The following is a 16,280-nucleotide window of genomic DNA, read 5'->3' as shown; positions in this document are numbered from 1 at the left end:
GGAATAGTAACATTAAGATCTACATAGTCTTACCCATAGGCATTAATATTCAAATGCAAATAAAGAGTTACTAGGAGCTCAGTGCACTTAGTAGGGCATGTGCTAAGAGGGAATTTTCTGTTTATGCTCTCCTCAGATCAGCATGTAGACTTACATCTAACTGCATCTTGGTAGAAACATTTATTTCTTCTGTCACAAAGACTTCTCTCTTTAGCCAGACACCTTTGTTTCTAAGTATATAATTCTATCAGATGTGGAACTAATTCTTATTGTGCCATTTCAGAAGACACTCCAGTTAGCACCCAGTCATTTCTCTGTTGTTCTCTGGATGGAGGACCAACAGACTATACAGGACTCAGCATTTACCCAGTTTTGTTACTTCAACTTCTTATTGATACTACAATGCTATTTGAGAAACTATTGCCTACTGTAATGTAACTCCAAGAACAAGGTTTCCTGTACCTGAAGTTCGGCCCATGTAGTCAACTTTCATTTATTTACACAGCAAAAATATTCTAGATATTAACTTAGGCAAGCAGTAGATAATTTAATAGCATGGTGGTTCTTTCCTCCCTGCCCCGAAGGAAATTTGGCAATGTTTGGAGAAACACCTGTCTCTCACAAATTGGGCAGAGAGCATACTTTTGGTATCTAGTGGAATGAGGCTAGGGGAGTTTCTAAACCTCCTGTAATACATAGCTTTGTCCCTGCAACAACAAAAATGGCTTAATCCAAAATTTCAGTAGTGTGGAGACTGAGAATCCTGAGAAAAATTGTTTTGGCTGTATATCCAACAGATGGTTACAAATAAAACTGGAATACTGAAATAATGTGGTGTAGTGGAAATGGCTTTATACAAGCAGTCTGCAGGCCAAGTTTCTGTTCCCTGTCACGTTGACCTCTAGTTCTGTGACATTCCTTGAATTATCCCACATTTCTTGCCCCCAAACAAGATGATCTTTATGGTTTCTTCCATTTGCCACCATTTTTGTTATCTAAGAGATGAATTGATAGATTGAAAAAAAAATCAGTTGATCTTTACCTAGCATTTACATGTTTACTTGGGGATTATTATGCTATGGGTTGCCTCTTGGCTTTTGACTTCTGTTATTTTAGTGTCTTCCCCTACATTTGCAAACATACAGGTATGTCCCTAGATACATTGTTTCTGTAACTCACACATTCAGGTAACCTTTATTTATGCTTTTTGATCTTTACAATTACAGGTTCATCACTCCATACTTATTCCTCTCAACAGAAATGAAATAATGATAGAATTCTACATATGTCTTGATTAAACACCCCCCCCCAAGTTCTCTTTGAAGGTTGAATTTCAAGAATATTTTGTTATGTAGAAAGTTTTCATGAGGGCCCTCTGGGCCAGGGAAAAGACAGATTTAGAGGGAGAAGAGCTGAATTAACTTCTGATTTTGATTTCTTTGGGTTTTTTAAATTTTTCTCATTTAATTTCTCATTCTATGATGTTATGTTCCAACAATTTAGACTGGGAGGGCTTTGCTTCATCTACATTTAGATACTGCCACCTGGTGGTAGATTCTTGGATGACACTATCATCATTTGATTTGCGTCCTTAGGAATTTGAAATAATTGACAGAATCAGGTTCTGGGTCCTGCTAGATACTCCCAGGATTCTGAATGGGTAAACTGCTTTCAAGCCTGAACACATAGGGGCTCCTTCCCTTCCTGTGTGATTTGGCAACACTGCATTCTAGAGCTGTCATAGCATTCAAGCAATACTTAATCGGATTCCTCTCATCCTAGCATCTGGTGATGCCCAGGGTCATGCACTTCCCTCCAGTTTTCATCCTTGCTCTTTAAAATCTAAGTTTGGCTTCAGGCAAATTTTAGTAAGATAAAATCTAAATTGCCCAAGCTAGAAAGCAGTGATATTTTCCCCCTTTATACCTTAAGGCAGTTAGATGGGCAGGTGGCAAGAATAGACTATAATTTTGAACATTTTTTACATTTTTGCTATAGTTTTGTACTTCCTGAATTTTTAAAGTTAAATGTATCCTGATTTTGAAATACTTTCTTGTTTTTAACCTATTTGTTAGAATATGCTGACAAAATCCATAAAACTCTTTTGGGTTTGCTCATCTGTTCATTGATGATTATTAGCTGGAATCTTATAGTTTTCACTCTGATTTTTTTTTATCTCTTCTCATGCTGCTCCACAGAAACGTTTACTGTAAGTGGCCTTCGTATGTCTCCTTGTTCCCCTTTGTTGCTCAAGCTGCGGGCACAACTTTTGCAATAACATTATGCTTAGGATGGTAGTAGCTTATTGATTGTCATTGTCATTATTATTTCAATGTTATTATTCATAATAGTCATGTAAGAATTTTTCTAAAAGCTTTTACTATTAATTTCCTCGTGTACTTTTCTCCAAAATTAAATAGCATTCATTATTTAAATATGCCAGGGGCAGCTTTGGCTATGATGTGATTTTTAGGTCCTCCCCTTCCCTTTATCAAGCAGTGGTTATCATGTTCCTTGACTTGAGTGTCTGTCTAACTTCAATAAGGAATAAATAGTGTGGGTTTTTTGTATGTTTGTTTGTTTTGTTTTTAAATGAATGAGTAGGAGACTTCTTTCTATCCCCTGGTTCATTGACACTACTTTCCAAGTCTGTATTGAGGTCCCAGAGTTTTGATTATGTAGTGTGGAAGTTGCTGTCTTTTTTCACACAGGGCACCTGTTACTCTGAAAATTCAGAGCTTTCGGTCACCATCCTCTGAAGAGACTCTCATTGTAATGAGGAGAGAACTACTTAGGTTAGAGTTGTACTATGGAGTCAGACTGTGGAAGTGGGATGATTTCTACCTAGCACTGTTTCCTCAAAGGAATTTCAAGGTGTATGGAGGAAGCATCTCTGGTGGGTAGGGAGTAGAAACAGACATTGGTTTTATTTGTAGAGATCTGCAATATAGAGGCTCAGATACCAGGAGATTCCACATGCAGTTGGACTGGGGTCATTTCATGGGACTGGGACTAAGACAAGAACTTCAGAGTTCTAGTCACCATTTGAGAGTCTTATAGCTTCAGCTACTTGTGGAAGAGCCTTCTTCTGTCCTTAGCTATCAGAGCAGAAGCAGCTTACCTTCATGATTGGTAACTACGTGTAATTGGAAGACCAGCTTTTGTTTACAGATGCCATTGAGAGACCAAAGGCTATGGCTTTATCTGTTAAATGAGCTGGATTTAGTTGGTATGGGTAATAATTTTGTTAAAAAGACAGGCAGCTGGGTTGTTACTCGACTCATCCTGTCCCTCAGTTCAGAGTGTCAAGTTTATGGGAGGAACTTGGTTAGCCAATGAGAAGCATTGAGATAACAAAGATACAGATATTATTAGCATGTGGCAGCATAGCAGTGCTTAGCTTGGTGTGTCATATGTATTCTGTATTTTAACAAAGTATGTCCTGTGTAAACTTTAGGCTCCTACATATATAACCACATGTAACATTAAAAAGGTTGAATACGTTTGTATTGGTTTTGTTTAAAGGAATCCATTTCAGTGGGGGGAAAAAGGTACAATAGGTAAGAAAATGCCAGTGATTATGTTTGGCTCTTCAAAGAAGATATGAAAGATAAAAATCAAATACTCAGGAATGGTAGCATTGTGACCCAGGAAAGCTATCCCAGAAGCTAGTATAGCCCGTGGTGGCTGAGAAGACTACTGACGTGAGATCAACAGAGAGATGTCCGTCTCTGTGCAAGGCACAGGTCTCCAAGACAATATTTGCAAAGGATGAACCAGGGTCTTTGTTTAGAAGATCATTGAATTCTGTGAGGATATATTTGGATAAGTTTTAAAGAGTGTTCATAAAAGCAAGGTCAAATAGGTTTATCGTTGAAAATACCAAATGGCAAAAAGAAGGAAAGTGAAAAATAGCAGCTCACCATAACTGCTGATATTGTGTAATTGTTCTTTTTTGAAGTAATTTTACTTTTTAGTCAATCAGAATACAATGTATTATATACTATCATGATATATTTGAACAATGTGTGTTTTTGTGGTTTTGTTTCTCCCCATCTCCAACTCCCTGCTACCTCTATTCCTTCCTTGTAGCCTTCCTCTCCCAGACTCTTAAGGCTTTCCCACCTCTGTCACTTTATGTGTTCATCATCATCAAAGGGAAAAATACAAGATGTATGTATGAGTCCAAGAGTGTTTCTAGACAGTTAAGAGACTTTTTTAAAAACGATGCCAGTGCCAGCCATAATGGTGCATACTATAATCCCAACTTGCAGGAGGATAAGAAACACCTCAAGTTCAAAAATCCAGGATTACATTACATAGTGAGCCTCTTCCTTAAAAAAAAAAAAAAAGAAAGAAAGAAAGAAAGAAAGAAAGAAAGAAAGAAAGAAAGAAAAAAAAAGCCAAAGAGCAAGAGGTCTGTTGCTTTCATTTTGGTTTTGGTTTTCAATATTAAAGACAATCATGCACAGTGTCTATCTGCATGCACATGCCATTGCTTGTGTCTGGAGCATTTGGTACCTTTTCAGCACTCTACCATACATGTCCTCCTGGTCCCCTGTGCTATCACCTCCTGACCTAGATGTATCCCTTGTTTGCAGCAGTGACCCTCCGGGAAGATAGCGCCAAGAGGTTGGAGAGGAGAGCTCGCCGTGTTTCTGCATGCCTATCAGATTACTCCCTTGCCAGTGACAGTGGGGTGTTTGAACCTCTAACTAAAAGGTTAGGAACCTTGTTTCCTTACCCCTAAGTACCCTTGCCAGAGTGTTATTGGTATGCAGGTTAGGAACCTTGTTTCCTTACCCGTAAGTACATTTGCCAGAGTGTTATTGGTATGCACACAAAGGATCTATACGGAAATAGTCCCATGCACATTTTTCTATCTCCTTTAGTGTTTGGGAGTGTGGGCCTTATAACCCTATGGGGAATCTGCCTCAGGCTTCTGTGTGCCATTTGGAGGCTGGTTCTTATTGTGTTGCTCTAGAATGGCTTTTTTTGCCTGGTCCTGGTCAGTAGAGCTGAGAAAGAGCAAGTATGCACAGTGCTTACAAGGGACCTGCATTTCTAGCAATGAAGTTCCTCCCTCTCTTCCTTCTTTAGTCCTTTAGCTACAGGGAGCCCCTTGTAGTCAAAACAAAACAAAAGCACAGTAAGAAACAAGACACCTGTTGCTACAGCTCACACCTATAATTTCAGCATTACAGAAGCTGAGACAGGAACAATTGCCACAAGTTTAAGACAGCCTGGGGCAATATAGTAAATTCTGGGCCAGCCTGGGCTAAAAACAGAGTGATAGGCTGAAGAGATGGCTTAGTGGTTAAGGGCACTTGATGCTCTTGTGGGGGATCTGAGTTCAGTTCCCAGGACCCACATGGGTACTCACAAACATCTGTTACTCCCATTTCCAGGGTTCCAATATCCTGTTCTGGCTTCCATGGTCACTGCATATGTATAGTACATATACTTACACTCAGAAAAACACTTACCACATAAACTAAAAATAATTCCTTTTTTTAAAGCAAGGGAGGAAGAAAGAGGGAAATAAGTTTATGGGTAGGTATCCATGAGATAACCCATGATGGACTCTGGTGACTGGCCATGCCTTTTGAGCCAGGCCCCTTAATGAATATATGTACTTGAATCACAATTTGATAAAGTTCTTCTCAGTAAAGGACACAGAGCATGAGAGAAAGTATGCATATCCCTAATGTCAGTTCCTTTTCGAATAAAGCTAATGAATTTACTGTTGTGTTCAGAAATGAAGATGCTGAGGAGTCTGCTTTTGGAGAAACATATGGAAACAACGAGCCCCAGATCTATGTGGGATTTCTGTGAGTATAGAAGCCAACTTTCTGTTGTTCTTCAAGATGCCCTGTGGAATGGGGCCCGCTTGGGTGGTATTCCATCACCGTTGACATTCCCAGTCAACTTTCAGCCTTAAAGATGTCCTGTAAATGAGGACCTGCATTGTTGTGGCTTCCACTTCCATGGACAGGTGAAGGGAGTGAAGAGACCCAGGTTCCCCTTCCCTATTCTTGATAGTTCAGATGCACTTTAGTCTCAGAAGTGTTGACAGGGTAGAAAATAGGAGGGATAGAGAAAAGTGGCTACATTGTTGTCTTTCATCATTGATACCACAGCTGAGGACTGTTAGCTTAGATATGGGAGTCAGAAAGGTAGAATGATCAGAGTTTCATCAAACTTGAGATATTGGAGGTATATTTTTCATACTTATGCTAGAAGTTGACGGTGTTCACCATAGTGCAGATAGCAGGGTCCTTTCCTTATGCCAAGTATATGTCATCTAGTAGTCTGTAAGGATGGCACTTATAGATGCCTAGTTTACAGTTTCAGTAAAAGCAGGGGCCACAATGTTCATGCTAGCAGAGCAAGATATTCTGGTCTCTGTAGTTTTGAATTGCCCATTCTTGTTACTCTGGTCCAGGTTTCTTAGTGCTGACACTGTTGACATTTATAATTGGGTCATTCTTTGCTATGGTGTCTCATCTTGTACACTGTAGGGTATTCAGTTGTGTCTTTGACATCCATCATCTATTTGACATTCCCTTTCCAGTTTTGGTAATAAGAAATGTTTCCAGATATCACCAATGTCCCTTGGGGGTAGGATAGGATAAAATGTCCCTCAGTCAGTGGCTACTGTTGCAATGTAATGACAGGGTGGTTTCTTCCATGGAGAATTTACAGTCCATGAACATGAGCTCTGTTTTATAGGCATGACAGTATGAATGAGTATCTACTTGTGCATGTGCTGCAGCTGAGGAACCTTGCTGGGCTGGTGATGAAGGAAGACTGCAAAATGTAAGTTCCTGGTATTGGAGAGCGGGAGGCTGTGTGTACAACTACTGATGACTTTACTCTGGCATGCTCTGCATTGAAGCAGGTCATTCCTTATTCTGCTTGACAGACTGGGGAGGGGAAATGTGGTTTAGGAGCCCAAATTTCAGTAAAACGCTATGGAATATCTATGTAAAGTACATAGGATTTTATATGTGTGTATACTGACCTTAATTAGTTGAGGCATTTGGTATACAGTGTGCTGCCAAGAAAGGGCCAGTCACTGGAAATATTAAGGATTACCATGTTCTCAAGCCTATTCTACTCTGTGATCCCATGATATGTATCAAGAGGTCTGAGACTCTGGATTCATGGAGTCCTTGGATAAGGAGAGGAACAGGAAATGGGAACTGGGTAGTCTGCTAATGACCTTGACCTCAGTGGCAGAAATTTCTGCTTCTCTATGCTCTGTGACCCCAGGAGAGTCTCACTAAGGTGGGAGACTGCCAATAATAGTCCATTCAAATCTAAGGTAACCAACCCCATCCATTAGTTGTGAAGTGGGTTTGTAAACATGGGGATACACGTTGGGATTCGACTTACCTGGTGGCACACACAGCAGTGGTCACACATTTCAGCCCTGTGAACTATGTGCCAAGTTCCAGGCCGAGGGTGGAAAGCACAGGAAACAAGTCTCTACCTTTGTGGATGCTAGAACTGTGAGGAAAGGACAGAAGAGCTCTTACTGAAACAAAGTGTCTAGCACAACCTCACAGTCCCCAGTCTTATCTTGGCCAGCCAGGCATGTTCCATCCAATCTACAGAGATGCACTAGTCCTTTGGACCTGGAGGATGGGAACCACACCACTGATGTCATATCAATAAGTGAGCATATTAGTCCATGCTGCCTACCAACATGTTTACTCCCCTCTGTTCCCAGCCACATCCGCGTCTACTTGCCCCCACTCGACTCTGGCACTCCCAACACCTACTGTTCCAAGTCTCTGGAATTCCAAGCTCCACTGGTGTTTAATGAAGTGTTCAGAATCCCTGTGCATTCCAGCATGTTGACATTGAAATCACTACAGTTATACGTGTGTTCAGTGAATCCTCAGCTACAGGAAGAATTGCTGGTACGTGTAGCAGCAAGACCTCTGCTGGCTCATATGTGTTCGCCTTCCCCTCTCTTCGCCCTTTCTCTCTGTTTTATGACTCCATCTTCTTTCTCTCTTCCTCCTTCTATTCTGCGTTCCCGATTTCATCTGTCCTTTTTTATGCACTCATTTATGTTTTTGTATATACACTGTATGAGGTGAGGCAAGTAGGGGTGAGGGTGTGTATGCTACAGTGCATGTGGGGGTCCAAGGAAAATTTTCATTCTCCTTCTACCGTGTGGGTTCTGGCAGTCGAAGTTGATATTTTAAGGGACCACAGCTATGGAATAAAAATCATCAAGAACTGTTTCTGCCTTTTGTTTTTAACACCCATGCAGGGCATTGCTCAGATAAACTTGGCCGACTGTGACAATTCAAGTGACATGCAACTGCGCTGGTATCCTGTGCAGGTCTTTGCCAGCCCTGATCCGCCTAGGCCAAAAGAGCCTGTGCGAGTTATGGAGAGTGCCACACAGGACACCATGAATGCCAGCTCTGGAAAGACGGTATATGACCCTGTCTCAAGGAGCCCATCTTTTATGGCTGTTTTCTTGACTTTGAGACTGGCTTTGTTCCTGGTACTCATTTCTAAGAAGATTCCTTATAGACTACAGATCAGCATGTTTATCATTGAAGGAGTTTCAATGGAAGGAATCAGATGGGAACATGCTACTATACAAGGCCACTTCCTGAAAATGAATTTGTAATGCAAATATATTCACGGTTTCTACTTTTATAGAAATTGGTGGACACAGAGCTATAGGCACATGGTGAACAGTATATTGCTGGGAATGGTGGTGTTTGTTCTCCTGTGTGGCTAAGAGGTAAGCTGTTTCTCAAAAGCATCCTTCCCTCCTTCAGGATGCAGTGACAGTGCTGCTGGCCAGAACCACAGCACAGCTACGAGCTGTGGAGAGAGAGCTGGCAGAGGAGCGTGTAAAGCTGGAATATACTGAGGAGGAGATCCTGGAGATGGAGCGTAAGGAAGAGCAGGGAGAGGCTGTATCTGAGAGGTGAGTGCCCAGTTCCTTGTCCCCCTCAGGCCACAGCAAGAGGCAAAACTCTGTAAAGTACCTTATGGAGGCGAATTGAAGTTCTTGCAGATAGGCTAGCCCAGGGCCAGTACACATGGCTCTCAGGAGAGTGTTTCTGCATGCAAGTTGCTTTCCCTCTTTGGCTTTCTACAGTGTGCTGGGTCATGCTACCAAACCATTGCTCAGGAGCCAGATTATGGTGGGGGAATCTCATGTTGATCTGAATAAGAGAAATACCCAGAGCTCTGTGCCCAGTCTTCTTCCTTTAAGTCCAGAATTTCTTTTCAGGATTCCCTTCTGCTGAGACTAATAATAACAAAGCCCCCCTTCTTAGTTTTTGGAGATGGGTTATTACTAATTAGCCCAAGGTGGCTTTGGAGTTAGTTCTCTTGCCTTAGCCTTCTGAGTACTAAGATTAGAGACATATACCACTATACCTGATTCAGAGTTCTTTTAAGTTTTTGTGTGTTTCATTTCTTTTGAGGTACTGAGAATTAAGTCTAAGGCTTTGTACATTCTGGGCAGGAATTATACCACTGTTACTATTACAACCAACCTTATAGAGCTTTCATCTATCTGCCATTTACAGTGTGCAGTTCACAAGTTTGGGGTATAATTGCAGTATGTCAGGCTTTGTATGTTATTGTTTTAACCATAGTCAGCTATGGAGAAATTTCATGAAATGAACTTACCACCCACCACCCCCATTGCTAGTCACTCCCATTCCCCCTTCTCTCTGACCCTGTTCTACCACAAATCCATTTTGTCTTTGTGGACTTTACTCTTCTGGACACACTCCTCATCGGAAGCATATAATCACATGACCAGGCAGCTTCTCTTTCTATTGGTACTTGAAGTGGCCTGTCAGTGATTCCTTGACTGTAAAGGGCTGTAAGAAATGGATGAATAACTATTCATCAATAACTATTACTGAGCCTCTCTGGTGAAGTGGCTTGACAGATCCTCTATGGAAGCATTTACCTGTTTAATTCCTTCCACAGATTTCCATGAAGAATATTGTCTTTTGAAGTTCACTGTTTTTTTTTTTTTCACATGATTTCCCCTGAATTTAGTTTAGACAGAAAAGTGCCTCTGGAGCAACTGGCAGAGGGATAGGGTATTCTGTTAATGGTCAGTCAGCAAGTGGGGGGGGTATTTTCTGGTAAAGGTTTTGGTAACTTAAGTGGCTCCAGTTGGGTGATAGAGAAATATAAGCACTATCTTCCTTACAAAACATACTCATACTTTGTGAAAATAGCAGCTGTCTTTAGTCATTGAACAGAAACAGTTTCTCTTTGCTCTTTCTGCTAATCTACTGTGCAAACAGTCATGAAAGGCATCACTTCTGTTGAGCTTTTCATGGGCTATTGCAATGTTTACCTTTAGGAGTTGGCAGGCTGACTCAGTTGATAGTGGCTGTAGCAACTGTACCCAGACCAGCCCCCACTACCCAGACTCCTGTTACACTGGTGTGGATGCCATCCATGGACATGTGTTTGCTGGCCAGGTAGATTCTTACAACCCAGAGAAACTTCAACCCCTGCCTCTTAAGGTAAGTAGAAAGTGTCAAGCAGGTCAGTGAATGTATAGTACCTGGCCAGTCCTAGAAGGAGAGAGGGTAGAAAAGAGGCAGGTGCACTGGAGGAAGTTAGACTGACATGCTTATATTTAGGAATAGAACATGCACTCACTAATAGCCATACAATTGTGAGTGTTGGGAGGTATGGAGATGTGTACCATTTGAAGGTAATAGAAAAGCAAGGGCTCTGTATTACCAAACACTTTGCTTAAGATCTGTAAGGGCTTAATGTGTGCTTGGTATGTTCTATAGAAATGTCCATCACCCATAGATTACAAGGAAAGGACAGCTATAACTAAAAAAGCTAGCTTTCTACACCATTCTTTGGTGATCTCTTTCCATCTTCAGGGACAACTATGTTTTGAGTAATTGATACTCTATCTATACCACATTTGAAATGCTGTTGAATTGAAAAGAAGCCACCAAATGAGTGGCTGGGGAGACTAGATTGATGTTTTTCCCTTTTCTTCCTTCCTTCTTTTGGAAAGGGTGGGGTTGTGAGATGGTGCAATTGCTATGGAAAATAGCCTGGTATTTCTTCAGTGCATTCTGGTGGCTCATTTTTCTCATTCTACCTCTTGCGGGTATAAGGCAGCAAGATTGCCATGTGTTCAAGGCCAATGTGGAATATGTAATGAGATTCAGGCCAGCCTGGGCTACATGGACTCTGTCTCTAAAAATAGAAAAAGAGAGCTGTTAGGAGTAAGGAGTGAGAAAATGAACTACTGTACATTCTTGCAATGTTGCTTCTGCATGATAGGTTTAAAAAGTCAGTATCCCAGCAGGGCAAAACTTCAGAGAGGGAGTTGTTCACACTGAATGTATTGCTTGTATTGGGTAATAACTAAAAGCCTACTACCTAGGTTGACAAGGTTGACAAGGAGACCACCACGGAAGACCTTTACCTGGAGGACATAGTGAGTGTTCGCAAGGAACGGCTTAGCCGCCGTGCACGAGGCTCTCCCTTTGTCCGCAGCAGCACCATTGTGCGCTCGCAGACTTTCTCACCAGGAGCAAGGAGCCAGTACGTTTGCAGGGTAAGTCCTCTTCCCATGTCGGCAATGTTTTCTTCTTCATTCTCTTTGTCATGTTCTCATTTTTACTATTTCTGCTAAAAGATATGTGTACTCTCACAAGTCATACCAGTGAATGAATGTGTATCATGTATGAGTGGAGAAAAAGTTCAGTTGCTAGGAACTCAGCTTGCCACCTGGCCCTGAGCCCATTGATTTCTGGATTTCCTCTGAATTTTACCTCCCACAGATTTTCACTACTCTATGTGTTCCATATCATGAAGGCAGGGAAAATGTTGTGACATCAGCAAGTCAAGATGGGGGTGGTCTTGGGTTGGATAGAGATCTGTAGGTTGCACTAGCATGTTCCTTAGAAGGTCATGGAGCATGGTCAAGTGGCCGAGTATACCTGCAAATTTGAAACTTGTAGATTCTAAGGAGTACATTCTAGTTCACCCACATGGAAATCCATACCCTTTGTGGAATGATGCATATACACAGTCAAATCACATTGGAAGGCTTTGCTAAACACTCAGGTTCCACTCCTGGAGACTTGTTACTGGTCACAGGTAGGGCATGAGAATTAGAACTTTTGGAAGTTATGATGTGTACATGGGACTGAAAACCTGCTGGTAGGTGGATAGGAGATCCAAGCCACTATAGTGAATAAAGGGAGTTCAGTGATTTGAGCTGATTAGGCAGTGCCAAGATGACAGTAATACCATTGACCTGGACAGTGAAAGGTTTTTAAGAAGTGGTGATGATGATCATGGGTCATTGGACATAGTCATCTGAATACCATCCTCATGGTCCCTCTGTAGCCTATGCTCTGCCAGAACCACGAGGGAGCAGATTCAGATGTGTTTTGACAATGGGGTGGTAGGAGAGCAGAGTTTGCTGCTTAGAGGAAGACTGGCAGCTGCTACGTTGAACTCTGTACCCTGTATAAAAGACTGCATTTATTGGTGATGGTGTTAGAAGCCTTGGTGTTTATATGCATGTTGGTATGACCACAGGGCAAGTAAGCTTCCATGCCACCGTGTTTCCTGAATGAATATCTCCTGTAAACTGGTACAGAAAATAAAGCTAGGAAGGCAAGACTTGGGCACTCACACAGAAAACCATTGATCCACCACCCCATGAAATCCGTAGGGGCTCCCACAAAGAAGTGTTCTTTATTTTCCTCTTTAAAACCACACCTTTCCCTTGACTGGCACAGCAGGGCTGGCTGAATCTTGGCTTGTCCTTCTACCAGGAATGAGTCTCTTTTTCCAGAAAGCCATTTTACTAAAACCAGAAATAAATAGCAAACGTGAATGATTGCTAAACAGTGCAACAAGCTGAAGACAGTACCTGCTTTTTATATGCATCTTACCTAATAGCAAATTGTAGTTGGTATGGATAGCACAGAAGTGACATTGATTTGATCAGTTGAAGCAGTGCTGTTTGCTTTGTTTTGCTTTTTGTTTTCCCTTAAAACTCTCTGTAGGTACAGAGACCAGGTTTTTAAAAAAAAGCATCAACAAAAGTTTTAAATGCTTGGGAGAAGTAAAAAACATAATGCCATTCAGAATATACAGTGAATAAATAGAAAATGTCTCATAACTGGTTTCTGGATATCATTCTTTTTGGTGCAGCTTTATCGTAGTGATAGTGACAGTTCAACACTGCCCAGGAAGTCCTCATTTGTCCGAAATACTTTGGAAAGACGAACCCTTCGCTACAAGCAGGTGTGTGCCATAGAAAGTAATATGGAATCTATATCTGCTCTGTGTTTTATTTGTATAATCCTCTTTGTAAAGGTATTATTTTACAATGGTTAAAGCCACATTAATTAAAGGATGATGTCTTTATTTCTTTGTAACTTCTTTATAAAGTGTTATGGTGTCATAATACTATTTGCATTTCTTGAGATGATTTTATATCATTTGTGATCATTATTTTCTTAGCTGTATTAAATGAATAACCATTTTGACATGATGTTATTTTTTTTTTTCATTTTTGACAGGAGAGTACATATAGGCTTAACAAATTTGGGCTTCTTTTATGATTTATTTTTACTTTTAATTATGTGTTTATTGTGAGAGTATTGCACATGTGAGTGCAGATGTTTGTGTCTGATCCCCTGGAGAAGGAGTTACAGGTAGTTATAAGCCACCTGGCATGGCTGCTGGGAATCCAATTCAGAGTTCTTTATAAGAGCAGTACATGGTGCTAGATACTTAGCATCTGTCCAGCCTCTGCATCTGAGTTTTTCAACATAAAATGTTCTAGCTGGGCAGTGGTGGCGCACACCTTTAATCTCAGCACTCAGGAAGCAGAGACAGGCAGATCTCTGTGAGTTTAAGGCCAGATTGGTCTAGGAAACAAGTTTCAGGACAGCCAGAACCATTACAAAGAGAAATCTGTCTCAAAAAACCAACCCCCTCCAACAACAACAAAAAACAAAACAAAAAATTTCATTGCCTTTATTTGCCAAGCTTTTTTTTTCTCTTCTCTTTATGCAATGCCAGCTTTAAAAGTTGTAGTTTGTAAGGTACTAGGTAAGTCCCTGTCTTTTCTGGGCAAGCATCCTTTGGAATAGCTATTTTAAAAATCTAAGATTCCCATATGCTGTTGGTGTACAGATTACTTGTATAAAACATGATTGGGCTGCAGGAGTTGTGTCTGAACAGCATCAGTATGGACATTGTGAACTGAGTTGTTCTTTGTTACTTTCTGTGCTCTCTTGTTAAGTTCCATCCTTGACCTTGACTATTTGATGCCAGAAACACCTGTGTTTCCTGCTTTTATATATTTAGGTTTTCCCTTCTGTCTTAAACTTTACTTAATTGGGTCACTTGTGTGTTGCCAGTTGTATTTTTCTGGTGTAAGTCAAAAATGAAATCTAAAAGCCAAAGAAAATACACATTTGCTGCTTTAGACATACAATATCACATGGCATTGCTAAAATTGTGTTCATTTTTTATCCTGCCCACTGCATATTTAAGGGTCTGCTGTCCATACTTCTACAAACCCAGTTGTAGGGCATTATTAAAGAAAAAAGTTTGTTGTTGCTAATTTTTATTTTGATACTGGCTCTTTAAAATGTGGATATGGGATAGGTTGCACTGAGAGGAATTCTTACTTGAAACACCAATCCCAGTTCCACAGCCTGTACCAGCCCAAGCTGGTATACATGTTCAGTGGTGCCCCCTGCCTGCTTTCCACAGTCCTGCAGGTCATCTCTAGCTGAGCTCATGGCCCGCACCTCTCTGGACCTGGAGCTGGACCTCCAGGCCTCTAGAACCCGGCAGCGGCAGCTGAATGAGGAGATTGGTACCCTCCGGGAGCTGAGGCAGCGTCTGGAAGATGCCCAGCTACGGGGCCAGACTGACCTACCACACTGGGTCCTCCGAGATGAGCGGTTCCGTAATCTACTGAAGGAAGCAGAGCGTCAGGTAAGAGGGTAGAGGGCCTGTTCTGAACTCCCTCTAGAACTCTCCATCTGTTACTTAGCCATGTTTAACACCCTGAGCTCCAGTTGTGTTTCTATAATGATGTAGTAATTGAAAGGACCTTGGCACTTGTTTTCTGTCATTCTCCCCTACTATGCACATTTATGGCAGCACTAGTGGTCACCTAGAGGTTCTTAGAAGAGAGTGAAGGGCACCCAGGTCCTCCTTGTCTTGCATGGAGAATGTCCTGGGGCCACATTCTGTCAGGCCAGACTCCAACCACCTCAGCGATCCCCCAGGCACTTCTGTGGAGATTTCCTATGTTGATGCAGAGGAGGCTGTCCTTGCATCTTCTGGACTCCAGGGATAGGAGTGAACTCATGCATTTTATTTTGTTTTTGTTTTCTAGACAGGGTTTCTCTGTATAACAGCCCTGGCTGTCTTGGAACTCTATCTATAGAACAGGCTGGCCTCGAACTCACAGAAACCCATCTGCCTCTGCCTCTGAAGTGCTGGAATTAGAGGTGTACAACACTACCATCTGGCCATCCTTTTTTTTTTGAAGTAGCATTAGAAAGTCTTACTCATCAAATGTTTTTGTTGCAGACAAGACAGACCAAACTGGACTACCATCAAGAACAAGTAGCTGAGAAGATGCTGAAGAAGGCTTCCAAAGAGATCTACCAACTTCGAGGGCAGAACCACAAGGAGCCTATCCAAGTGCAGACCTTTAGGTAGGGCTGGGGGAAGTGGATCCTGTGCACAACATTATGGCTGATGGCTTTCCTATCACCATGGCACCTGGGTTAATATAAAAAACATAGTCACCAGGAGTCTTCTGTAAGCAGTATGTCATGCCACTAGTAGCATTTTGATGTTTCCTTCTGATTTTTATACTATTTTTATAATGTGGAAATCTGTTGTTTAAAAATTAAAATATCCCAGGATGCCACACACTTTGATAGCTTATTAGGACATGATGCTTCATCTATAAATCACCCAATTGCTCTATTTTATTAACTGGCTGATGCTTTCTGAACATTTGCTTCTGTAGGCAACTAATTTACATACATACACATATCCTTTCCTTTTTAATTAACTTTTGAGTGAAACAAAATCTACAAACTGCAAAGCATGTATGTTGTATAGGTTAGTGATCAAAGACTTACTGTCACAGGAATCAAGCATTTGTCAGCATCTTCTACTTCTCCACATTAGAATCACTGTTGCCTTGGATTTTAATTGCATAGATTGGGTTTACCTACAAA

At 41.3% G+C, this 16,280-nt stretch overlaps 1 protein-coding gene across 1 annotated transcript in view; it reads left to right on the top strand.

Moving 5' to 3' along the window:
- The window catches only part of Wwc3 (WWC family member 3), a 103,522-nt gene that overhangs the window by 83,859 nt on the left and 3,383 nt on the right, over nucleotides 1-16,280 (top strand). The window contains exons 12-22 of the mRNA XM_051174881.1: nucleotides 4,602-4,722; nucleotides 5,757-5,831; nucleotides 6,733-6,819; nucleotides 7,736-7,928; nucleotides 8,288-8,455; nucleotides 8,811-8,962; nucleotides 10,370-10,535; nucleotides 11,426-11,599; nucleotides 13,213-13,305; nucleotides 14,788-15,015; nucleotides 15,619-15,746. Of these exons, the coding sequence (XP_051030838.1) occupies nucleotides 4,602-4,722; nucleotides 5,757-5,831; nucleotides 6,733-6,819; nucleotides 7,736-7,928; nucleotides 8,288-8,455; nucleotides 8,811-8,962; nucleotides 10,370-10,535; nucleotides 11,426-11,599; nucleotides 13,213-13,305; nucleotides 14,788-15,015; nucleotides 15,619-15,746 (1,585 nt within the window). The remainder of the gene's footprint in view (nucleotides 1-4,601; nucleotides 4,723-5,756; nucleotides 5,832-6,732; nucleotides 6,820-7,735; nucleotides 7,929-8,287; nucleotides 8,456-8,810; nucleotides 8,963-10,369; nucleotides 10,536-11,425; nucleotides 11,600-13,212; nucleotides 13,306-14,787; nucleotides 15,016-15,618; nucleotides 15,747-16,280) is intronic.

This window comes from Phodopus roborovskii, unplaced genomic scaffold (genome assembly GCF_943737965.1).
Source record: "Phodopus roborovskii unplaced genomic scaffold, PHOROB, whole genome shotgun sequence".
In the NCBI taxonomy this organism is placed as follows: Eukaryota; Metazoa; Chordata; class Mammalia; order Rodentia; family Cricetidae; genus Phodopus; species Phodopus roborovskii.
The sequence above is the reverse complement of the archived record's forward strand: the minus strand, read 5'-3'. Positions and strand labels throughout refer to the sequence as shown.